This window comes from Oncorhynchus gorbuscha, linkage group LG07 (assembly GCF_021184085.1).
Source record: "Oncorhynchus gorbuscha isolate QuinsamMale2020 ecotype Even-year linkage group LG07, OgorEven_v1.0, whole genome shotgun sequence".
NCBI classification, from domain to species: domain Eukaryota; kingdom Metazoa; phylum Chordata; class Actinopteri; order Salmoniformes; family Salmonidae; genus Oncorhynchus; species Oncorhynchus gorbuscha.
The window spans coordinates 22337479-22363073 of record NC_060179.1 but is presented as its reverse complement, the minus strand read 5'-3'; the positions used below and the strand labels follow the sequence as shown (position 1 = coordinate 22363073).

Sequence of the window (25595 nt, the reverse complement as noted above, 5' to 3'; positions counted from 1 at the left end):
TCCTGATTCTGAGGGAAGCACATAATGAGAAAAGCTCTGGCGTTACACGCACAGAAAGAAAAAGGAATCTCTATACATCAAAAACAGAAAGCTTCCTCCAAATGGAAGGAAATGGTTGAGGCCCCCGACTTTGACAGAGTGCTGGATAACAGAAATAATTTGTTCCTCTCTTTCCTCGCTGAATTTGATTTCCAGTTGTGGGCTAGGTTAAAGTTGTCTATCCAATCTCTCTCCTCGGAGCTTGACGTAATCTCTCCATCTGAATATCATAACTCCGCTCCGAGAAGTAATGCAACGTGAAAGGATCCATATGCAAATGTGACACAAACGTCAGCTAGACTTACGGAGCGGTGCCTTAACTGGCCTCCGCGAGGTGCTGTGAGGGACACCTTTTGATCCGTTACTCAAGGTACGGATCAGGTTCACTTCTTCTCCAGCCACCTCCTCACCTGAATTTTCTCTGTTGTTCCCCCCTCTTTCTTTTCGTAGAGTGGAGGAGGTGGGTGTGGAGGACTGGTACTTTGCCTGTGTGGCAGAACATAAATCTCCCAGAATGCTCTTGTCGGGGACACTTCCCTTGTGGGGTGTTAGGATCTCAGTGGGAGGTCAAGGGTCGCACTGCAGAGGAAGTGACAAGCTGTGAAATGTAAAAGACCAATTTCTTCCACATGTTGAGGCGCTCGAAGAACACTCGGAGAACACGGCTCGAGCTGTCAGCCGACATCACGTTTAAAATGGGCCAGGTTGCTACCCAGCAGACCTGTCACAACTCATTTGTAATTAAAACGCCCGTCTGATGTTTAAAGCTCCAGCACTACCCCAGAAACTTTTTCGAGGACTGTTAAATAAAGATGAGCGCCCTGCCAAAAAAAGTGATGTATTAATAACAGAGGCCTGGTCGTCTTTGTACTAGATCAATACCAAATGAGCCTATGTTTGATTTCTGACGTTGGCCAGGATGTTGCCTGACCTGAAAACCAGGGGAAACAAGAGAAGTGTGTTTTAAGTGAGAAACTGGCCGCATTATCCTTGGTAATAGCAGGCCGGTATTATTCACTTCCTCTCTACAGATGGACGATGTTACTCTTTTCCACCTGCCTGTCCTTTCAGCTGAGAAACACATCCATGTGACCGTACTGAAGAGGGACTTTAGTAGCCTCATCCCAGATCTGTTTGAGCTGTATAGCCAACTCCCATGGTCATTGTCATGCCAAATGGACCATAGAAGTTGGCAATACAGCACAAACTCATCTGGGACCAGGCTAAGACTGTAGTGTCAGGACATTCCCATATGTTTGCATTTCATCCATGAGTTATAATAAATCACAAGTCCTCATATCTAAAGTAAAGCTTAAGTGGCAACAATAAACTGTTCAAAGATTTCACAATGCTGTGGTGTCAACTGGACAGGCTGTGTACTAGACAAACACCCCATGCCATGAGATTCAGTTCTCTGCATAGAAAATGCCAAATACTTCAGGAGAACAAAAATGTGTGAACCACACTGGCTTCAGCATTGTGCTGTCAAACCAAGTGTTATGAAATGTGTTTTTAGGTGGTTGTTGTTGTTTGCTTGTACTCGCGTGCAGCACGAACTTACCACTAGAATTCAAATCACACTTAGTGTATCTTTTAAATACATGCAACATGTCCTATGACTTTTATCTCAGCATGAGGCTGGGGGTTTTCTCATCTGTTGTTTCGCAAACACATTGAGCACATCCACATCCACAGAAGAACAAAATATGAATATGCTAATGGCACACGGAGAGGTTATATGAGTTCCTGCTAGAGAACTAGCCGTTTCCTCGTTTTAATAAAACATTTGATCTATTCCATAGTTCCCATTGCATAACATCCTTCTAGTTATGAGTGTTTTGTTTGTTGTGTAGAATGGAATGAAATGTTCAATCTAATTTGAAATGGGCAATGTTAGTAATACACTCTGGTACTATAACTGGTTGAAATGTATTTTGAAAATATATTAATCAAATCAAAGTTTATTGGTCGCGTACAATTTTGCAGACGTTATCGCAGGTGCAGCGAAATGCTTATGTTTTTAGCTCAACAATCCAGCAATATCTAGCAATACAATAGCAACACTGACAATACATAGTAACTAATAATAGCACATGATAAACACCAAGGACCTGCCTCAGAGCACAATCACCTCCTTTGACAGCCATGGAGACCTGCCACTCTTTCTGTGACATTAGGTGAAATTTGTCCCCCACTGTGGCCGCTGGCAGTAGGGGGTGATGGGGGTGACGGTGGGGGAGCCCTACCTGGCAGAGTGGAGGAGGAGCAGGCAGAGGAGGAGTGTGAGGCAGACAGGTGGAGAGGGGACCCCCGGTGACACGGCTTGATGCCGCCTCTCCCCCGGCTGGCGCTGGTGCCGCTTGGGCCTGCCTGGGGGGGCGAAGGGGGGACGAGGAGAGGAGGGATCTGCAGGGTGACACTGTGCTCCTCATCCCTTCTGGAGCTGCCACTGGGGAGCTTCCTCACCTGTAGAGCCATTACGGGATGGGGAGAGGGGGGTTGGGGGAGATACAGAGCGGCTACTCCTTTATGTCTAAAAACCACTAGATATAAGTTGCAATAATTATTCCTATTGATAGGAAAAATACACTTGGGACACAAAAATGCAGAGGAACTGTAACTAGAGAAACCTTTGTTCTGTATTTTAATTAAATTAAGCTGCTGAGTAATTGGATCAATGCATCACCTCAAATGCATCCGGATATGTTTAGTAAATATGTGGTTTATTTACAATCTGGGGCCAATTTACAATTTCTCAGCTAAAACCATTTACCACACATAATGTCCCCTCAGACCAACCACCCAGCTTCTCTGATAATGGTTCAAATCAGGTGACTGTCCATAGCCCCTGGGCTCAACATTCCCAACTGAAAGGGACACACAAACACAAACACGGAAACAACTCCTTCGCCCACTCTCCCTCACACACGCTACCATCAACCCACACGCTAACACGCCCACACACCTGGAAGTACAGGTTACACAGCCAGTTGTCCAGGTCGGCTGACATAAGGCCTTCTATCTTGCGGAACTGGTCGAGGTGGGGGTGCGGAAGCCCCCTGAGGATGGGGGTCTTGAAGCGCCCCTGGACAGTTATGAGGGTGGCGTGGCAGACAGGGAAGGCGGCCCAGCCCAGTGTGGTGCCGACCGGGCTCCGCTCCCCCGTCAGGCCCAGCAGCCTGAACAGCAGGACCATGGAGGGCAGCATGTCACACGACGCAGGCAGGATCTACACACACACACACACACACACACACACACACACACACACACACACACACACACACACACACACACACACACACACACACACACACACACACACACACACACACACACACACACACACACACACACATAGGGGGGGGCAAATAGGACAGGAGCCCTCAGGGGAGATTGTTAACTCTCAAACCACAACCTAGATCATCATTCCTCCAAATCCGCCTCTGTGTCCTCTACTAATCTATTTTCCATGTTACGCTATGCAGACTGTCTCTGCATGACAGCCTACAATAGATTATATTAACGGTCTTAACCGGTCCCACAACAATGTTGGCATTAAACTAAGGTTTGGGAAGAGATTAAACGATAAAGACTGGTTTGAGAGAGTTAGCTGAGCAACTGGAGGTGATCAACACATTTCGATTGTTGAGAGTCTGGGCGCGCCACACACCTACTAATATTTCCCTCCAGAAATGTGCCGATTTTGGCAAAAAAAAGTAGTATTTGCTAGATACTACCTTTCACCAAAGGGTATAGCCTACATGGCTCGTATCAGGCAGGTGTGCTATTTTAGCAATGGGCATTCTCCTGCTGCCTAATGGATGAAGTAGCATAGTGGCTAAGATATAGATGGGTGAAGCATGCATTTGTTTAGGCTATCCCAACCGGTTAATCATTAGCTAGATCACAAACTCTTAAGTGTTCCGAATTTTGGCATCGATACCAATACCATAACGATACAACTGTGAAAGAAATGCCTTAAAGTCAAACATACAGCACTGTTACTGTACAAAACAGTGGTCAACTCTCCATCTGGAGAGCTAGGCCACTGGGTGTGCAGGCTTTTGATCCAGCTTAACAAGGTCCTTCCCTCATTCAGTAAATCAGGTATCAAATGGCTATAATTCCAAGCAAGTTAGCTAAGCAGGAGGGCTCTAGACTGACTTTTTCCAGTGCCAAGAAAGACATGGAAAAATGAGCTATTTCATCTAACATGTTCAAGGGAATGCATGATGGATATCTTGAGGTAAAGCATGTCAAAATAGGATCCAGAATAATCATGTATATTTAGAGATTAATTTGCCTGCATGTTTTTTGTGTGAAAATTGGCCTAGGCTATAGCCTATGCTACATCATTTACCGGCAGAGGAAGTGGGAACACAACAAAACACTTTAGCTAGATTGCTAACTCTTAATATGATATTGTTGCTAGATAGCCATGCAACTGATCTAACAGTAAATGTAACATCCAGAGAAAACCTTCCATTGGTAGGCCTGCATAGGCTACTTGATGTATTCACCACAAATGGTGCGCTCAATCATCTCAATTATACCTTGATTGTAAAGCGGTGTTATTTCCTCTATATTGACTGTTGAGAAGTTATCGTTCTACTCACATAAAGCTGGGACTCTCTCTTTTTTAACAACAGTAACAGTAGTTGTTTTAAAAACTGTGTCAATTACATTTTGAAATGTGGCTCAACTTGTCAATAGTCAATGCTCGCGCTTATCAGAATGCCTCTCTCCCTTTACTCCATGTACAATTGGGGGAGCGGGAGTGAGGGCCAGCAGCGAAATTACCGACTAAAGCAAAATTGCTTTGGTAAGAGGCCAATGTCGGTGTCAAAAATGCTTGGTTCATCATCCCATCTTAGATAAATTCATTTAAGACTTAAGACAGTTTTAAGGACCTGCGGACACCCTGGAGATATTAACGTTAATTTCCCTGTGAACCCAAGTATGTACATTTTACAGTAACATGCCTAACATGACCTTAGCATACTGAGCAACGTTACAAAATCACGCATGCAGCAGCAGGTAGAGCAGTTTGGGCTGTGCTAGCAGATGACAAAACAGGGACTCTTATTTACCCAGAGAGCAGTAGACTTACCTTCTGCTTAAAAAATGAACTGACAACGAGGAGCACGCCACTTCATCAATCACCAGGGGGGAATATTTCATCCCTCTATTAGTTGTAATGGAAAACGGTGAAGACTTGTTTTATCACATAAATCATGTGTATCCCCCGCTAATCTGCTTTTGGTACCTACCTGAGAGAAATGATGGTGGAAGTGTCTGACTCAAGACACAATTTATGGCATAATATTGCATATTATGGATATTGAAAAATATTTCATATTGTTCATTTACCGTAACAGAACTATAAGCCACATAAACAGGGAGGTGGGAGGTAAGGAAAGAGAAAGAGAAGGGAGCGGAAGGCACAGTTGCCTGAGAGAGCCTGCCAGGTCTGGATGAGATGCACGACAGGCTTTCTCAGGTGGTGCAGCAAACAGAAACATATGGTCCAGTGTTCCAGTTTGCCTTGGCCTGGTGGAACCGCCTATTAAACCATTCAACTATCACATTTCATTAAAAACAGACTGATATTTGCTGCCCCAATCTTGAAAGGAGAGAAAAAAAGGAATGGAGGAAAAAGAGGGAAAAAAACGACTGTCCAAACTAACACTCAAGATGACTCAATTTTAGAACTTTATCTATCGTTCCTCCGTCTCCGGGAAATTAATTTAAAACACTTTCTTTCGGAAAAAAACGGAGAAGAAAAAAGTTGAGGAATTAGAACAATGACTGGAAAAAAGAAAGATGAAGGGCTGAGGGGGAAAAAAGACAAGATTGGGTGAAAATCCAAAGATTTAGTTTATCATGCCATGCTTTCCATCCTCTTCCTCCCCTTCAATATTAAGATGTTGGATCTTATGCCTCTACCCACTTGAAGTAAACACTGTGTTAAGACCGTGGGCCTGACACCCTTCATGTGTGCAGCCTCCTCGCAAGAATCTTTAAGACAGATCAAATTGAAGTGCAGTGTTCCTGGTAAAACGAACCCCAAACACACACACAAAGAACAGGGGAACCAAAAACAAAAATAAGCTCCTGGCTTCCTCCTACTGTTGCTAATTCCTCATTTCCTCTCAGAAGGCACCGCAAACACACTCCCAAAATCGCACGATAACGTGGGCAAAGAGAAAAACACTCGAGCCAATCCAGATAGTCTCAGACAAATCTGATCAGCAGTGGTTCCACAGCTAACAACAACATCTATAAATAAGAGCCAGGGTTGGGGAGAGACTAGAGGATTGAGAGTGACACAAGGTGTTTGCAGTGCCGTACTTAAACCCTTATACCTCTGAATCAGATCCTACAGCCTTTCCCAGCGAGGTCCGCATTCAGTTTCGGTGGCTTACGCCGTCCTTTATGTCAGATGGAGCCTGAGACAATATAATCAGGAGACGGAGGCTTGATGAATACGCCCACCTACTGTAGCAGTGCATTGACAGTGGCCACATGTGATAAGGCCCTTTAGAGTTGCCATTGGAACACTGACTATCTAGACAGTCCTTCTGCATCTTAACACTTTGGAAAAACGGATCAGGAGGGAAACAAATTGTGGATTAGCTTTTATAGTTTTCATATGTTAGTATCAGCATTGCATCAGGCATCTTATAGCAATGAATAAACATGACTTTCTGGTCATCATCCACTATCTGACATTTTTATTGTTGTTTGCATTTGTTGTTGTAGTGCCAACAAGTGCTTTGAACAGTACAGAGATGATTTAGGATTAGGTTACATTTCGAAGGGCTCCCTTTTAAAAATGTAAAATGTTCACAGGGCTCTCTTGTGAAAGAGACCTTGGCATCAGTGGGACTCCCTGTTAAAATAAAGGTTAAATAAAAAATACTTATAAGACCTAAAACTGTGGCACATGCTACTGCTATGCTAACCATCCTCTGAAAACGCAGCTGAACTAATAAAGTTCAATAGAATTTGGAGTGAAATGTTTTAGTCAAACTGAGTAATAAGTATCAAGACTTTCTCCAGGGTGTTACAGTGGAAATGGTTTCATTTGCCAAGTTCCACGTCTAAAAATACCACTGTAGAGGCCTACTTTAGTCACCGTTGCAGCTCGGGCATACTGCACGATGGCTGCTCATATAGACTTCTGGAAAATACACTACATTTTTCAGTGCATTTGTACTTCATTTTCATTCCAATAAAACACTATGCCCTTATATAAATGAATAATATATCTCTCTTTTGATTTACATGCATGGATTAAATGTCATGTTTGAAAAGTTGCTGTTTTATTCATATTGGATTTCCCCCAAGTCAAACCTAGAGGCTCTCACTGGCATATTTTAATACAATGTCTCTCCATCCTCATATACACAGTTACTGTTTAATATAAATTTTCATAACCCCTTTCAATCTACAGCCTACACTGCAGCCAAAGAGTAAACCATTGGAAAGAAGAGAAGTTGGAATTATTGCGGTGGAAAACAAATTAAACCTACAGCGTGCTGTAACTGTTATTTCAATACCGCATGTGTGCATTGTCATTTTTTTATCTGACAGATAACTCCTGTTTGTTTTTAAAGATAGTATTTAGCTAATTCAGTGTTGGGTTTCATGTCAAAGACTTTTCCCCCTCTTGGAAGTGAACGTGTTTTAATCCAGAGCCCCTCAGTGTCAGAATTGCTTTCAGATGAAGAATATGTTTTTTTTTTCTCCCTCCATCATTGCACATATCTCAAGGACTATTTCTTGAGCGGCTTCCCCGAGCATCGTTTCAATAAAAGAGTGTCTTATTGAATGAACTCCCATCGCCACAAATCACATCCTGTCCTTCCCCTCCTGAATAAAAACACATTACTCTCAATAGAGGAAGGACAGGATGGGGGGCTAAACTAAATGTGTTTGTCACCCGATTGGAGCGGAGGAGCAGTCCCCATCCCTGTGATGCTTACGTACAGTGAACAGGCTCTGGTTGACATGCAGCTCTGTGTCGTAGAAGTGGCCCCCGTGCTCCACAGGCTCTGTGGTCCCAGCCCACTGCTCCTCCTTCAGACAGGACCAGGTGAGGGCGGGGCCTCCCAGACGGCTGTGGAGGGCCACACTGAGGCTGTAAAGGCCCCTGGGCAGCTTGTCCCTGACTGCCCGTAGGCAGCGCACACGCACTTCCATGGGCTGGGGACTCTGCGACCACTCCACCTGCATTACATAGAGAAGGTTGTGTTACGGTTACTGTCACTGCAGCAAGAAACCAGAGGTCAAGGAACTCACCCCTCACAGACACAGCACTGGCGTCTCCTTCACTCTCTCTCCCCTCCCTCGCGCTCTCTCTCTGTATCTCTCTCTATCCTTTCCTCCAGCGTGCCACTGCCTGCCTCTCCACCAGACAGCAGACAGTGTGCATCATTCTCACTCACAAAGGAAATTCATTACCCTAAACATATCATGTGTTCATCCTGTACTGTAACACAAGCATTGCTACTTAACAACTCAGAGTCATTTCTGTTTAATTTGGAAAGGAAAGCCTGGTACAGTATTTCCCCCAAACTGTATACAGTTGAGAGAATTATTCACAAAATAAAAACAATATTTGCACATTTCAGTTATTGGCTGTTAAAAGGGGGAGCATATCAGGTTGGAAATCCATCAAGGGGAGGGATTCAGTTGAAAACGTTAAAGGACAAACACTCTGGATTAATTCAGGAAGCAATTCATCTCTGAGGGGAGAGGGTTAGTGTCTGAGTCTGTGACGAAACTGTAGCTAATCACAATGAGGTTCCGGGATGAGCTTTGTTGTTGTTTGTTTGTTTTGTTGGAATGGCCTCATTTCAAGGATATGATGAGCAATAGGGGAAGATCGTTGGACTGTTAAGGAATTCATTCTAGATGATCACTGAACAATAAAAAACACTCATTCAGTTTCCCTTCCTGAATGGCATCCTCAAAATACAATTTTGTATGAATTAGCCATCATCATTAATTACGAAAGTAGATGTGTGCATACCCTTATGTGCTTATGTTATTGTATTTATGTAATTATGTACAACCTTTTCACAAATGTTTGCAAATTGGCATGCATTCAGCATACAGAGAACAATATAAACTGGGGGGTTCGAGCCCTGAATGCTTATTGGCTGAGAGCCATGGTATATGAGGACGTATACCACGGGTATGACAAAAAAATATGCATTTTTACTGTTCTAATTACGTTGTTAACCAGTTTAGAATAGCAATAAGACTCCTCAGGAGTTTGTGGTATATGGCCAATATACCACAGCTAAAGGCTGTATCCAGGCACTCCACGTTGCGTCGTGAGTAAGAACAGCCCTTAGTCCCCCCCCCCTGCCCTCAGAACAGACTCAATTCGCCGGGGAATGGACTCTACAAGGTGTCGAAAGCGTTCCACAGGGTTGCTGGCCCATGTTGACTCCAATGCTTCCCACAGTTGTGTCAAATTGGCTAGATGTTCTTTTGGTAGACCATTGTTAATACACACAGGAAACTGTTATGAGTCAAAAACCCAGCAGCGTTGTAATTCTTGACACAAACCGATGCACCAGAAACCTACTATCATACACCGTTCAAAGGCACTTAAATATTTTGTCTTGCCAGTTCACCCTCAATGGCACGCACACATACACAATTCAATTGTCAAGGCTTAAAAATATATTTTTTAACCTGTCTCCTCCCCTTCATCTACACTGATTGAAGTGGATTTAACAAATTATATCAATGAGGGATCATAGCTTTCACCTGGTCAGTCTATGTCATGGAAAGAGCAGGTGTTCTTAATGTTTTGTATACTCAGTGTATAGTGCCAGTGAAAGGGAAATTTGGCATATTTGGCATATTTGGCAACCTGGTAGCTGGAGAGTGATAGACGACCAGGAGCCTATTTCAAGAGCGCTAAGGGCGAGATCCTGGTACCTAGTATTCACCTACCATAAAACACACACACGTGCACAAACATGGGGCATTAATATTACACTTCCCTTCATGGATTATTAAAGTACATTATCTATCTCGTACAGTAGTGTTGAGGGCCTAAAAAGATTCCATGGAACAGTGCATCCTGGTACCCAGTTATACATGAATATTCAAACATTAAGCATGCAACAAACAATATACAGTCCCTTCTGAAAGTATTCACACCCCTTGACTTTTTCCACATTTTGTTGTGTTACAGCCTGAATTTAAAGTGAGATTTTGAATCACTGGTCTACACACAATGCCCCATAATGCCCCATAATTTTTAGGAAATGTCTTGAGTCAATAATTATTCAACTCCTTTGTTATGGCAAGCCTAAATAAGTCCAGGAGTAAAGGTTAGCTTAAAAAGTCACATAAGTTACATGGACTCACTTTGTGTGCAATAATAGTGTTTAACATTATATTTTAATGACTACCTCATCTTTGTATCCCACACATACAATTATCTGTAAGGTCTCCCAGTCGAGCAGTGAATTTCAAACACAGATTCAACAACAAAGACCAGGGAGGTTTTCCAATGCCTCGCAAAGAAGGGCATCTATCGGTAGATGGGTAATAATAAAATAAACATACATTGAATATCACTTTGAGCATGGTGAAGTTATTAATTCCACTTTTGATGGTGTATCAATACACCCAGTCACTACAAAGATAAAGGCGTCCTTCCTAACTCAGTTGCCGGAGAGGAAGGAAACCACTCAGGGATTTCACCATGAGGCCAATGGTGACGTTGAAGCAGTTACAGACCTTAATGACTGCTACAGTAGAAAACTGAAGATGGAGCGACAACATTGTACACTGAACAAAAATTATTTCATGAGTTAAAATAAAAGATACCAGAAATGTTCCATACACGCAAAAGCTTTTCTCTCAAATGTACACAAAATCCCTGTTAATGAGCATTTATGCTTTGCCAAGATAATCCATTTACCTGACAGGTGTGGCATATCAAGAATCTGATTAAACAGCATGATCATTAAACAGGTGAACCTTGTGCTGGGGACAAAAAAAGTCACTCTAAAATGTGCAGTTTTGTCACTGATGTCTCAAGTTGAGGGAGCGAACAATTGGCATGCTAACTGCAGGAATGTTCAACAGAGCTGTTGCCAGGGAACTGAATTTTCATTTCTCAAGCATAAGCCGCCTCCAACATTGTTTTAGAGAATTTGGCAGTACACCCAACCGGCCTCACAAACGTAGACCACATGTAACCACGCCAGCCCAGGACCACCACATATGGCTTATTCACCTACGAGATCATCCGAGGAAGGGGTGCTGAGGAGTATTTCTGCCCAAAAAAAGCCCTTTTGTTGGAAAAAACTCATTCTGGCTCCCCAGATGGTGAGCCTAAATCCATAGGTTAGGGCCTAATGAATGTATTTCAATTGACTGATTTCCTTCAATCAACTGTAACTCAGTAAAATCTTTGAAATTGTTACATGTTGTGTTTATATTTTTGTTCAGTATTACATGCAACTTAAAAGTTACATATCACAAAATTCTGATATGAAATCTTTTGGACATCAGAGCAACCTTGAGGGAATATTTTTGAGTCAGAAAAGGATGTTCATATGATAGGGAAGATATACAAAACCTTGCAGAGAGCATATCCAACTGACAATCTTTTAGAAAAAAATTACAAAATTACACTTAACGAAAATGCATGATAAAATCAGTATAAACTAATGTATAGAATTTATTATACATGAGACCAAATTCAGTGCATTTCTATCTAGCTTGCACTTGCTAGCTAATTTGTCCTATATAGCTAGCTCGCTGTTGTGAGCTCATTTGTCCTGGGAAATAAACATTGAATTGTTATTTTACCTGAAATGCACAAGGTCCTCTACTCCGACAAAGTAATCCACACATAAAACGGTCAACCGATTCGTTTCTAGTCATCTCTCCACCTTCCAGGCTTTTTCTTCTTTGAACTTATATGGTGATTTCATAGTATTACCACAACGACCAACAACACAGTTCATCTTTCAATCACCCACGTGGGTATAACCAATGAGAAGATGGCACGTGGGTATCTGCTTCTATAAACCAATGAGGAGATGGGAGAGGCAGGACTTGCACCGCGATCTGCATCACAAATATAACTGACTTCTATTTTATCCCTTGGCAATGCAGACACTCGTTGAGGAGCGCGAGCAGTGTAGGTGCAATAATTGAATAATATAGATTTCTACATTCATTTTGCAACACACGACGCGAGCAGTGTAGTCAGGGTGTAAAGCTAACGAATCATTCGTCTCTGAACTGTCGGAATTACTCACGTGCACACAAACTCGCTTCTGATTTCATGGCCGTTAGGTACTGTTTCAATATTACCTAACATGTCAATTTTCCCACTCACATCAAGGGACACATACTTGACCTTGTTTGCTTTGTTGGCCTCAACCTAACTTATACTTCCCCCTCCCTATTCCCGCTGTCTGAACACAAGATTCTTAATTTCTATCTTACCTCATACTCACCACACAACACTGACAAATGCCTCATCTCCTTCCACAACATCAAAGCTCTGATGCCATCTGCTCCGCCCTGCCCATTGACCACACCTCCAACTCACCTGATGAACTAGTTGCCAAATTCAATGCTCTGTCTCACTCAACTCTCTGGCCCACTCCAAACTAAACCTCTCTTTTGCTCCTTCCCCTCCTCCCCACCCTGGTTTACCCCTGAGCTCCGCACCCAGAAGCATGCTGGCCGCCACCTGGAGCGGCTGAGCAGGAAGTCTGGGCTCACTGTCCACGCTGAGGCCTACAAACACCACCTACAGTGATGCCCTCAGTGTTGCCAGGTCCACTTATTTCTCCAACATCATCAGCAGCTCCAATAAGAACTCCCAGACTCTGCTATCCACTGTCAGCAAGCCACTTCAGCCCCGTGACCACACCTTCTCTACCTCCTCCACTGAACTCTAAAACTCCTTCCTTTAGTTTTTCAAGGACAAGATCACCAAAACAAAACCTTACTGACTGATCAATCGCTCTTAATAATGTGTCAAATTCTGCTTGCAAAGTTAAACACGCCTTATAAATATCCGTAGATGGTGAAACGGCATAAATATCATCTAATTGGGCAATACAGCGTGTTAACATAGATTGCCTATCCCTTTTCAGTTTGTTTTCATGTGCGGTGCATGACTAATTTCACCTGATATAAGCTTTCAAAGTTTCCCTGAGAGTAGATGCAGAGATGTTTGGAGTTCCATTTATACTCGTGAAAAAGTCGATTAGACCAAAAATAAAATTGACAAAGTGTTCATTACTGAGCAGTTGAGTATTTAGCCGCTAAGGCGGTCGCAGATTGTCAACAGTTTGAAAGACTACTTCTATGATAACATGGGCGTGGTCAGATACAACAATTGGATTATATGTACATGAAGATATGGAATTGAGAAGTCTGTCATCTACAAGGAAGTAGTCTATGCGGGTAAAAGTGTGGTTAACCGATGAGAAAAATGGAGTGTTTAATCTATCTGGAAAAGCATATTTTCCAAGGGTCTAAAACTGCAAATTCAGACATAAAGGTTTGGACAACTCTAGCTGAGGTTGACAAGGTAGTAGGTTTAGTGGAGGATCGATCCAAATGTGGGTCTAACCAACAGTTAAAATCACCACCTAAGATCAACATATAAGAAGACATATCGGGCAGTGTAGAGAAAACCGATTTGAAAAAAATCACCATTGTCCCACCATTGAGCATAAATATTAACAAGAAGTACATTCGTATTGAGCAGCCTAATACTGACAATTATGTATCTACCATGGGGATCTGCAATCACATTAGAACATGTAAAAGGTACCGATTTGTGAAGTAAAATAGCCACCCCTCTTGCCTTACACTGAAATGAGGAATGGAACACCTGACACACCCATCTGCACCTAAGACTTGAGTGTTGTGATACCTTCAGATGAGTTTCTTGGAGAAAGATTGTGAGGTTTCAGTTGATGAAGGTGGTGTAGCACCTTACTACTTTTAACTGGGTTATTTATGCCATTCCTTCTAGCTGGATGGGCTACACTAGGCTGCGTAGCCTAGTGGTTAGAGCGTTGGACTAGTAACCCGGAAGGTTGCGAGTTCAAACCCCCGAGCTGACAAGGTACAAATCTGTCGTTCTACCCCTGAACAGGCAGTTAACCCACTATTCCCAGGTCGTCATTGAAAATAAGAATGTGTTCTTAACTGACTTGCCTGGTTAAATAAAGGTAAAATTTAAAAAAAGTGTCTTAATTGAGGATGTGTAAAGGACAAGGTACAATGTAAACTAAAGATCTTAGTTGAACCTAATAGCGCAAATTTAAAAAACAAAGAAAAGCTAAGAAGCACAAAAAAACATATAAAAACTATATACAAGTAAAGAGGGAAAACCCCTTCCCTCACACCCTCCCTTGCCGAAGCATCTCCCCAACTGAGATGCAAGCAAAACCCTAAATACAAAAAGAGTTTAGAGCAAAGCATGATAACTCTTACTCTGTGCTACCTGAGATTTGTGACTATTTAACCAGAGTAAACCAAACATACATAGATTGGTCCCTAGCAGAGTCTACGGAAAACTAACAAATGGTAAAACTACTGAAAACAGCCAGATATTGGCATTAGATCAAAATAAAAGATTAATGATACAAACAAAAAACAATAATGTGAGTGGAATAGTACATGCACACACACATTATAGCGTCAACTGTATACTCACCTATGAAAATGGAAATTAAAAAATAAATTAAAAAAGAGAATGACATTCAAGTGTCGATGAACCGAGCAAAGTTGGCTTCGCTAGCCAACCATTCTGCCAGTCTGCCAGCCGGCCTGCTAACTTGCCTGCTAAGAAGACCAGCTAACCATTTGTTCCACACCATGCGGTACAAAGCTGCTTCCACGTTCTTGTTGACGAAATTGGCCGCTAAAGCAGGGTCCTTGAATCTGTGAGTCACCCCCATCTTAACAAAGCCAGGACTGGACACTATCATCCTCAATAACTTCCAACCTCCCCTTCCTTGCCAAGACTCTGGATCATACTGTTGTCTCCCAATTACAAACCCACCTGCTAATCAAAAACCTGTTCTAGCCCCTCCAGTCTGGTTTCCACCCCTCCTGAAACTGCCCTTCTCAAAGTTATCAATAACCTTCTCGCCTCTGCTGATGTTGGTGCCCTCAACATCCTGATTATCCTTGACCTGAGTACCGATTCTGACAAGGTGAGCCATCATATCCTTCTCACCAGGCTTGAGGTTCTGGGTGTTGAGGGCACTGCACTCTCCTGGCAACAATCATACCTCACAAACTGGACCCACTACATCTCCCTTAATGGCCACACCTCAGACTCAGCTGCAGTTATACATGGTGTCCCCCAGTGCTCTGTGCTGTGTCCCTTACTTTTCATTATCTACATCCTCCCCCTAGGTCAGATCCTCTGCCACTTCAACCTTCCACTGCTATGCTGATGACACCCAGATCTTCCTCTGCACCAAAACCCTCCTCAACCCACCTCTGACCCACAATGAATCATGCCTCTCCGAAATAAAACAATTGACGCAACAAGACTTCCTCAAGCACAATAGTGATAAAATGGAACTCATCCTCATAGGCACCTAATCCACCCTCACCAAAGCTGGAAACCTCACCATTAACGAGACCACTGTCTCTCTCTCTCTCCCTCCATGCATGCAACCTTGGCGTCATTCTGGACTCCACCCTCTCCTTTCGCCACCACATAAGACAAACTATCAAATCCTCATTCTTCCACCTCCGCAACATTGCCAAAGTCAAGTCCTCCCTCTCCCGTCCTGCTGCTGAAACTCTCATACATGCATTCAACTCCTCCCGTCTTAACTAGTACAACTCATTACTCTTCGTCATCAACTCAAGCTCCCTCCATAAACTCCAAATTGTTCAAAACTCACCCACACCAAGTACTGGCAGCACATCACCCCTGTTCTCTGTGAGCTCCACTGGCTCCCTGTCTCCCAATGCATTTATTACAATATCCTCTTTCTGGCCTACAAAGCCCTTCAGCACCCCTTACCTCTCAGACCTTCTCCTCTACCAACCCACACGCGCATTCCGTTGCACCACAGCACCTTGACATCCCCAGGTCGAACTCCAGAGCTTCGGCAACAGGGCCTTCTCTAGGGTTACTACTAGGCTCTGGAACTCTCTCCAGCTATCCATGAATCTAAGACCATCAATATCTTTCAGGCCCTCCTAAAGCCCCACCTATCTGACAAAACCTACCCTTAAGCCCACCCCCCACCAAATACACACGCAAATAAATACACTAAAAAGACACTCCTTTCTTCATCATACTGGGTAGCACCTAACCCAAACCCTTACACTACCCTTTTTCTCCGCACATACAATGCATATGCTCTTGACTGTGGTCCATATCAGGATCTTGATATGCTAATTAATTAATTAATTAACTTCTGATGATTATTTGAGTTTTGAGGATATGCTCAATAATTTGACAAGTATTAAATCCATATCATTCTTTCAGACACTAGCTATAATTGTTGTATTCCCTCTGGATAAAGGTGTGCGCAAACCGCAAGCTAAAAGCAAGCACTGTAACTGGTAACCTAGCAACAACAATCACATATTTTCTGCTGTGGAGTTCCAACTGTAATTTCTGAATTTGTCCTACACAAATGAGTGCATAAACAGTGTGTGGTCGAACTGACAACTGGAGAAAGAAAGAAGTAACTCAAAATAATTTAATGCTACAGTGAGTAGCTAATTTGAGATGTTTTATTTATCTTAGTAACTAAAATGACGAAACATTAGCTAATTTGTCCAGCACACAGTAGGGTAAGCTAGCTAATAACTCTACCTACATGTACATATTGACCTCAATACCAGGGCTCCCGCACATCGACTCTGTACCAACACCCACTGTATATAGCCCCGCTATTGTTATTTACTGCTGCTCTTTAATTTTGTCATTCTTATCGCTTACTTTTTTGTTGTATTTTCATAAAACTGCATTGTTGGTTAAGGGCTTGCAAGTAAGCATTTCAAAGTAAGGTCTACTACACCTGTTGTATTCGGCGCATGTGACAAACATAATTTTATTTGATGTGTGGGGTAAATGCTAACTGGTAGCCTAGATAGCTAACAAATAACGAAAATGTCTAACCTTCTGGGAAAAACATTTTTACCCCCTATCAAGCCTCAAGGTGTCAGCTAATGTTTTAAAACGTTTAGTTGCATTTTGTATTACTTTTAATATAAACTAGCTAACTAACTTAGCTAGCTAGCAACTTGGCTAGCGAGCTAGCTTGTTCCAGTTAGTTTTGCTACGTTTTGGTATGGTTTTGTGAAATGACAATATTTTCAAAGGACATGTGACCTAAAAAAAAGTCAACTTCCCACAAAGAAAGGAGGGAAAAAGGGCTACCTAAGTATGGTTCCCAATCAGAGACAGCGATAGACAGCTGTCCCTGATTGAGAACCATACCCAGCCAAAACATAGAAACACCAAATCATAGAAAACGAAACATAGAATGCCCACCCCAAATCACACCCTGACCAAACCAAATAGAGACATTAAAAGGCTCTCTACGGTCATGGCGTGACAATTTCACCATGTTGCCAATGGTGACTTTAAAACAGTTACAGAGTTTAATGGTCATGATAGGAGAAAACTGAGGATGGATCAACAACATTAAAGTTACTCCAAAATACTAACCTGATTGACAGAATGAAAATTAGGAAGCCTGTACAGAATAAAAAATATTCAAAAACATGCATCCTGTTGCACTAAAGTAATGCTGCAAAAAAATTGCAAAGCAATTCACTTTTTGTCTTTAATACAAAGTGTTATGCTTGGAGCAGCACCAATACAACACATTGCTGAGTACCACTCTCCATATTTTCAAGCAAAGTGATGGCTGCATCATGTCATGGGTATGCATGTAATTGTTAAGGATTGGGGAGTTTTTCCAGATAAAAAAACAAATGGAATGTTGCTAAGCACAGGCAAAATCCTAAAGGAAAACCTGGGTCACCCCCACATAGCCTGGTTCCTCTCTAGGTTTCTTCCTAGGTTTTGGCCTTTCTAGGGAGTTTTTCCTAGCCACCGTGCTTCTACACCTGCATTGCTTGCTGTTTGGGGTTTTAGGCTGGTTTTCTGTACAGCACTTTGAGATATCAGCTGATGTACGAAGGGCTATATAAATACATTTGATTTGATTTGATTTGAGTCTGCTTTCCACCTTTCAGCAGGACAATGAACTAAAACACAAGGCCAAATCTACACTGTAGTTGCTTACCAAGAAGACAATGAATGTTCCTGAGTGGCCGAGTTACAGTTTTGATTTAAATCTGAAAATGCTTGTTTAGCAATGATCAACAACCAGCTTGACAGAACTTGACAGAAAGATGCTTCTGCAAAGTATTGACTCAGGGGTGTGAATACTTCTGTATTTCATTTTCAATATGTTTGCAAACAATTCAAAAAAACTCTTTTCACTTTGCCATTATGGGGTATTTATTGTGTGTAGATGGGTGTGAAAAAATATAAGAATTTTATACATTTTCAATTCAGGCTTTAACAACAAAATGTGGAATAAGCAAGGGGTATGAATACTTTCTGAAGGCACTGTATCTATCTAGTACAGAAGCACAGAGAACCTAAAAAGGTTCCATGGAAAAGTACATCCTGGTACCTAGTTATACATTAATATTCAAAAACATTAAGCATACAACAAACAATATACAGTGCATTCGGAAAGTATTCAGAACCCTTCCACATTTTGTTATGTTACAGCCTTATTCTAAAATGTATTTACACACAATCTACACACACAAAGCAAAAACCGGTCTTTAGAATTTTTTTGCAAATGTATTAAGAATAAAAAACTGAAAAACCTTATTTACATAACTAATCAGACCCTTTAATATGAGACTCGGGATTGAGTTTAGGTGCACCTTGTTTCTATTGATCATCCTTGAGATGTTTCTACAACTTGATTGGAGTCTACCTGTGGTAAATTCAATTGATTGGACATGATTTGGAAAGGAACACACCTGTCTATATAAGGTCCCACAGTTGGCAGTGCACGTCAGAGCAAAAACCATGCCATGAGGTCGAAGGAATAGTCCGTAGATCTCCGAGACAGTATTATTGCGAGGCACAGATCTAGGGATTGGTACCAAAACATTTTGGCAGAATTTTACATTTACATTACATTTAAGTCATTTAGCAGACGCTCTTATCCAGAGCGACTTACAAATTGGTGCATTCACCTTATGACATCCAGTGGAACAACCACTTTACAATAGTGCATCTAAATATTTTAAGGGGGGAGGGGGTGAGAAGGATTACTTTATCCTATCCTAGGTGTTCCTTAAAGAGGTGGGGTTTCAGGTGTCTCCGGAAGGTGGTGATTGACTCCGCTGTCCTGGCGTCGTGAGGGAGTTTGTTCCACCATTGGGGAGCCAGAGCAGCGAACAGTTTTGACTGAGCTGAGCGGGAACTGTACTTCCTCAGTGGTAGGGAGGCGAGCAGGCCAGAGGTGGATGAACGCAGTGCCCTTATTTGGGTGTAGGGCCTGATCAGAGCCTGGAGGTACTGAGGTGCCGTTCCCCTCACAGCTCCGTAGGCAAGCACCATGGTCTTGTAGCGGATGCGAGCTTCAACTGGAAGCCAGTGGAGAGAGCGGTGGAGCGGGGTGACGTGAGAGAACTTGGGAAGGTTGAACACTAGACGGGCTGCGGCGTTCTGGATGAGTTGTAGGGGTTTAATGGCACAGGCAGGGAGCCCAGCCAACAGCGAGTTGCAGTAATCCAGACGGGAGATGACAAGTGCCTGGATTAGGACCTGCGCCGCTTCCTGTGTGAGGCAGGGTCGTACTCTGCGGATGTTGTAGAGCATGAACCTACAGGAACGGGCCACCGCCTTGATGTTAGTTGAGAACGACAGTTTGTTGTCCAGGATCACGCCAAGGTTCTTAGCGCTCTGGGAGGAGGACACAATGGAGTTGTCAACCGTGATGGCGAGATCATGGAACGGGCAGTCCTTCCCCGGGAGGAAGAGCAGCTCCGTCTTGCCGAAGTTCAGCTTGAGGTGGTGATCCGTCATCCACACTGATATGTCTGCCAGACATGCAGAGATGCGATTCGCCACCTGGTCATCAGAAGGGGGAAAGGAGAAGATTAATTGTGTGTCGTCTGCATAGCAATGATAGGAGAGACCATGTGAGGTTATGACAGAGCCAAGTGACTTGGTGTATAGCGAGAATAGGAGAGGGCCTAGAACAGAGCCCTGGGGGACACCAGTGGTGAGAGCGCGTGGTGAGGAGACAGATTCTCGCCACGCCACCTGGTAGGAGCGACCTGTCAGGTAGGACGCAATCCAAGCGTGGGCCGCGCCGGAGATGCCCAACTCGGAGAGGGTGGAGAGGAGGATCTGATGGTTCACAGTATCGAAGGCAGCCGATAGGTCTAGAAGGATGAGAGCAGAGGAGAGAGAGTTAGCTTTAGCGGTGCGGAGCGCCTCCGTGATACAGAGAAGAGCAGTCTCAGTTGAATGACTAGTCTTGAAACCTGACTGATTTGGATCAAGAAGGTCATTCTGAGAGAGATAGCGGGAGAGCTGACCAAGGACGGCACGTTCAAGAGTTTTGGAGAGAAAAGAAAGAAGGGATACTGGTCTGTAGTTGTTGACATCGGAGGGATCGAGTGTAGGTTTTTTCAGAAGGGGTGCAACTCTCGCTCTCTTGAAGACGGAAGGGACGTAGCCAGCGGTCAGGGATAAGTTGATGAGCGAGGTGAGGTAAGGGAGAAGGTCTCCGGAAATGGTCTGGAGAAGAGAGGAGGGGATAGGGTCGAGCGGGCAGGTTGTTGGGCGGCCGGCCGTCACAAGACGCGAGATTTCATCTGGAGAGAGAGGGAGAAAGAGGTCAGAGCACAGGGTAGGGCAGTGTGAGCAGAACCAGCGGTGTTGTTTGACTTAGCAAACGAGGATCGGATGTCGTCGATCTTCTTTTCAAAATGGTTGACGAAGTCATCTGCAGAGAGGGAGGGGGGAGGGGGAGGAGGATTCAGGAGGGAGGAGAATGTGGCAAAGAGCTTCCTAGGGTTAGAGGCAGATGCTTGGAATTTAGAGTGGTAGAAAGTGGCTTTAGCAGCAGAGACAGAGGAGGAAAATGTAGAGAGGAGGGAGTGAAAGGATGCCAGGTCCGCAGGGAGGCGAGTTTTCCTCCATTTCCGCTCGGCCTTCCGGAGCCCTGTTCTGTGAGCTCGCATTGAGTCGTCAAGCCACGGAGCGGGAGGGGAGGACCGAGCCGGCCTGGAAGATAGGGGACATAGAGAGTCAAAGGATGCAGAAAGGGAGGAGAGGAGGGTTGAGGAGGCAGAATCAGGAGATAGGTTGGAGAAGGTTTGAGCAGAGGGAAGAGATGATAGGATGGAAGAGGAGAGAGTAGCGGGGGAGAGAGAGCGAAGGTTGGGACGGCGCGATACCATCCGAGTAGGGGCAGTGTGGGAAGTGTTGGATGAGAGCGAGAGGGAAAAGGATACAAGGTAGTGGTCGGAGACTTGGAGGGAGTTGCAATGAGGTTAGTGGAAGAACAGCATCTAGTAAAGATGAGGTCGAGCGTATTGCCTGCCTTGTGAGTAGGGGGGAAGGTGAGAGGGTGAGGTCAAAAGAGGAGAGGAGTGGAAAGAAGGAGGCAGAGAGGAATGAGTCAAAGGTAGACGTGGGGAGGTTAAAGTCGCCCAGAACTGTGAGAGGTGAGCCGTCCTCAGGAAAGGAGCTTATCAAGGCATCAAGCTCATTGATGAACTCTCCGAGGGGACCTGGAGGGCGATAAATGATAAGGATGTTAAGCTTGAAAGGGCTGGTAACTGTGACAGCATGAAATTCAAAGGAGGCGATAGACAGATGGGTAAGGGGAGAAAGAGAGAATGACCACATGGGAGAGAGAAGGATCCCTATGCCACCACCCCGCTGACCAGAAGCTCTCGGGGTGTGCGAGAACACGTGGGCGGACGAAGAGAGAGCAGTAGGAGTAGCAGTGTTATCTGTGGTGATCCATGTTTCTGTCAGTGCCAAGAAGTCGAGGGACTGGAGGGAGGCATAGGCTGAGATGAACTCTGCCTTGTTGGCTGCAGATCGGCAGTTCCAGAGGCTACCGGAGACCTGGAACTCCACGTGGGTCGTGCGCGCTGGGACCACCAGATTAGGGTGGCAGCGGCCATGCGGTGTGGAGCGTTTGTATGGTCTGTGCAGAGAGGAGAGAACAGGGATAGACAGACACATAGTTGACAGGCTACAGAAGAGGCTACGCTAATGCAAGGAGATTGGAATGACAAGTGGACTACACGTCTCGAATGTTCAGAAAGTTAAGCTTACGTAGCAAGAATCTTATTGACTAAAATTATTAAAAATGATACAGTACTGCTGAAGTAGGCTAGCTGGCAGTGGCTGCGTTGTTGACTTTGTAGGCTAGCTGACAGTGGCTGCGTTGTTGACACTACACTAATCAAGTCGTTCCGTTGAGTGTAGTAGTTTCTACAGTGCTGCTATTCGGGGCTAGCTGGCTAGCTAGCAGTGTTGATTACGTTACGTTGCGTTAAAAGAACGACAATAGCTGGCTAGCTAACCTAGAAAATCGCTCTAGACTACACAATTATCTTTGATACACAGACGGCTATGTAGCTAGCTATGTAGCTAGCTACGATCAAACAAATCAAACCGTTGTGCTGTAATGAAATGAAATGAAAAATGTGATACTACCTGTGGAGCGAAGCGGAATGCGACCGGGTTGTTGAGTGCGGAAGTTCTATTCAGTAGACGTTGGCTAGCTGTTGGCTAGCTAGCAGTGTCTCCTACGTTAAGGACGACAAATAGCTGGCTAGCTAACCTCGGTAAATTAAGATAATCACTCTAAGACTACACGCTCTAAACTACACAATTATCTTGGATACGAAGACAGCAAAGACAACTATGTAGCTAGCTAACACTACACTAATCAAGTCGTTCAGTTGAGTGTAATAGTTTCTACAGTGCTGCTATTCGGTAGACGGTGGACGTTTGCTAGCTGGTTAGCTGCTGGGCAGATAGCAGTGTAGACTACGTTAGGACGACGAAATACGAAGTTGCAATAGAAGTGCTGACTGTTTCACTTTGTTGTCCTCTTTCTTTTCCTTTTTCTTCTGTCCTTCTTTTGTCCTTATTTTGTCTTCCTTTCTTCTGTTAACTAGATATTTTTTGTTGTTATTCTTTGTAAGCTAGCTAGCTTCTTCCAGGAGAGTCCCTAGCAACTGCTTAGCAACAAGTAAACAATTCTGTTAGCAATTCACCTAGCTAAGATAACTGTACAATTTTATGAAAAAAAATAGTTATTTTTCAAAAGCCTGTCTTGTTTAGTTTGTTCCTTGTTTTGTCTTCTATTGAGTCTTGCAGTTTTCTCTTGATTTTTTCGATGTACTTCACTCTAAAAAAAACATTTAAATCTCAATAAATACAGGAGCTCATTTTTCAGCAGCTGCTCAATTTAGAACATTGAAGGTTGAAGAATTGAAGGTCAAAAATAACACAGTGTCCTCCATTCTTAAATGGAAGAAGTTTAGAACCACCAAGACTCTTCCTAGATAGAGCTGGTCACCTGGACAAACTGAGCAATTGGGGGAGTAGGGCCTTGGTCAGGGAGGTGACCAAGAACCCGATGATCACTCTGACAGAGCTCCAGTGTTCCTTTGCCGAGATGGGAAAACCTTCCAGAAGGACAACCATCTCTGCAGTACTCCACCAATCAGGCCTTTATGGTAGCATGGCCAGACGGAAGCCACTCCACAGTAAAATGCACATGACTGCCCGGTTGGAGTTTGCCAAAAGACACCTAAAGGACTCTCGGACCATGAGAAACAATATTCTCTGGTCTGATGAAACCAAGATTGAACTATATGGCCTGAATGCCATGTGTCATGTGTGGCACCATCTCTATTGTGAAGCATGGTGTTGGCAGCATCATGCTGTGGGGATGTTTTTCAGCGGCAGGGACTGGGAGACTAGTCCGGATTGAGGCAAAGATGAACGGAGCAAAGTACAAAGAGATCCTTGATGAAAACCTGCTCCAGAGCACTCAGGCCCTCAGACTGGGGCAAAGGTTCAACTTCCAGCAGGACAACGACCCTCAGCACACAGCCAAGACAATGCAGGAATGGCTTGGGGACAAGCATATGAATGTCCTCGAGTGCCCCAGCCAGAGCCCGGACTTGAACCCAATCAAACATCTCTGGACAGACCTGAAAATAGCTGTGCAGAGATTTAACCTGACAGAGTTTGGTACAAATACCGGTGTACCAAGCTTGTAGCATCATACACTAGAATACTTGAGGCTGTAACCACTGCCAAAGGTGCTTCAACAAAGTACTGAGTAAAGGGGCTGAATGCTTATGGAAATGTAATATTTCAATTTTTTTCATAACTTTGCTGAACCTGTTTTTGTTTTGTCATTATGGGGTATTTTGTGTAGATTGATGAAGAAAAAATAGATTTAACCAATTTTAGAATAAGGCTGTAATGTAACAAAATGTGTAAAAAGATACTGCAGGTCTTGAATTATACAGTCAGCTACCCGGGAGCTAGACAGTGGCGGTTGACCAGCAGCCTAGGGGACATATCCTGGTGTTATTCACTTACCACAAAAACAAACACATGTCCACAAACAGCACAGGGATGACAGTTCAACACACAGTCACCTAATCTTAAACCATCTATTATATTCAAAAATATAACTCAATTTGCATGTTCCGCTCTCTGACTGTTGCCACTCTACATAAACGGTGTATACTGGTGGCACTATTGGGATTCACCTACCCAGCACTGTGTGCCTGGCAGTGTTGCTTTTTGACTGTTAAAGGCCCATATTAACCATTTGGAACACACACACACACACACACACACACACACACACACACACACACACACACACACACACACACACACACACACACACACACACACACACACACACACACACACACACACACACACACACACACACACACACACACACACACACACACACACACACACGTAAAAAGATACACACCCAGCGCCACGTGCATGCCGGTGCCTGGCAGTGCCCAGCGCAAAGCCACCCTCAGAGGGTGTGTGACGAGCCCTGCCGTTATGCCCGGCAATCTCCTTGCTGAGCATCTTTGCATACGCCACAACACAAAACAATTTAGGCAGAAGTGAAATTAGTATAATTGGTGGTAAAGCGGTTTAGCCCACACATCGCACATCCAGGAGGTTAAGTCTCTAAGCCCCCACACTGCTGAGGGAGAAAGAAAGAGGGTAAAAAAATAACAATAAAAATCAATAAAAACTTCACAGCACACCAGTGTTAATTTTTCACTATATATGTCTTTAGAGATTGTTATTATTTGTCTCTCATGCATGGACCGGTAAGTGTATGGCGGAAAGTCAAGAAATTCGGGAAGGTAAAAGGCAAAGTGAGCCAATTTTCCATATCAGAAGGTGGTTTGTTTGCCCGGAGCCTTAGTTG

The 25595-nt window shown here is 43.8% G+C and overlaps 1 protein-coding gene across 1 annotated transcript in view; it reads right to left on the bottom strand.

Annotated features, from left to right (window-relative positions):
* The window catches only part of ofcc1 (orofacial cleft 1 candidate 1), a 117311-nt gene that overhangs the window by 69882 nt on the left and 21834 nt on the right, over window positions 1-25595 (bottom strand). The window contains exons 11-15 of the mRNA XM_046354879.1: window positions 8035-8274; window positions 3005-3268; window positions 2286-2505; window positions 966-970; window positions 345-576 (exon numbers count right to left, since the gene is read on the bottom strand). Coding sequence (XP_046210835.1) covers window positions 345-576; window positions 966-970; window positions 2286-2505; window positions 3005-3268; window positions 8035-8274 — 961 coding nt within the window. The remainder of the gene's footprint in view (window positions 1-344; window positions 577-965; window positions 971-2285; window positions 2506-3004; window positions 3269-8034; window positions 8275-25595) is intronic.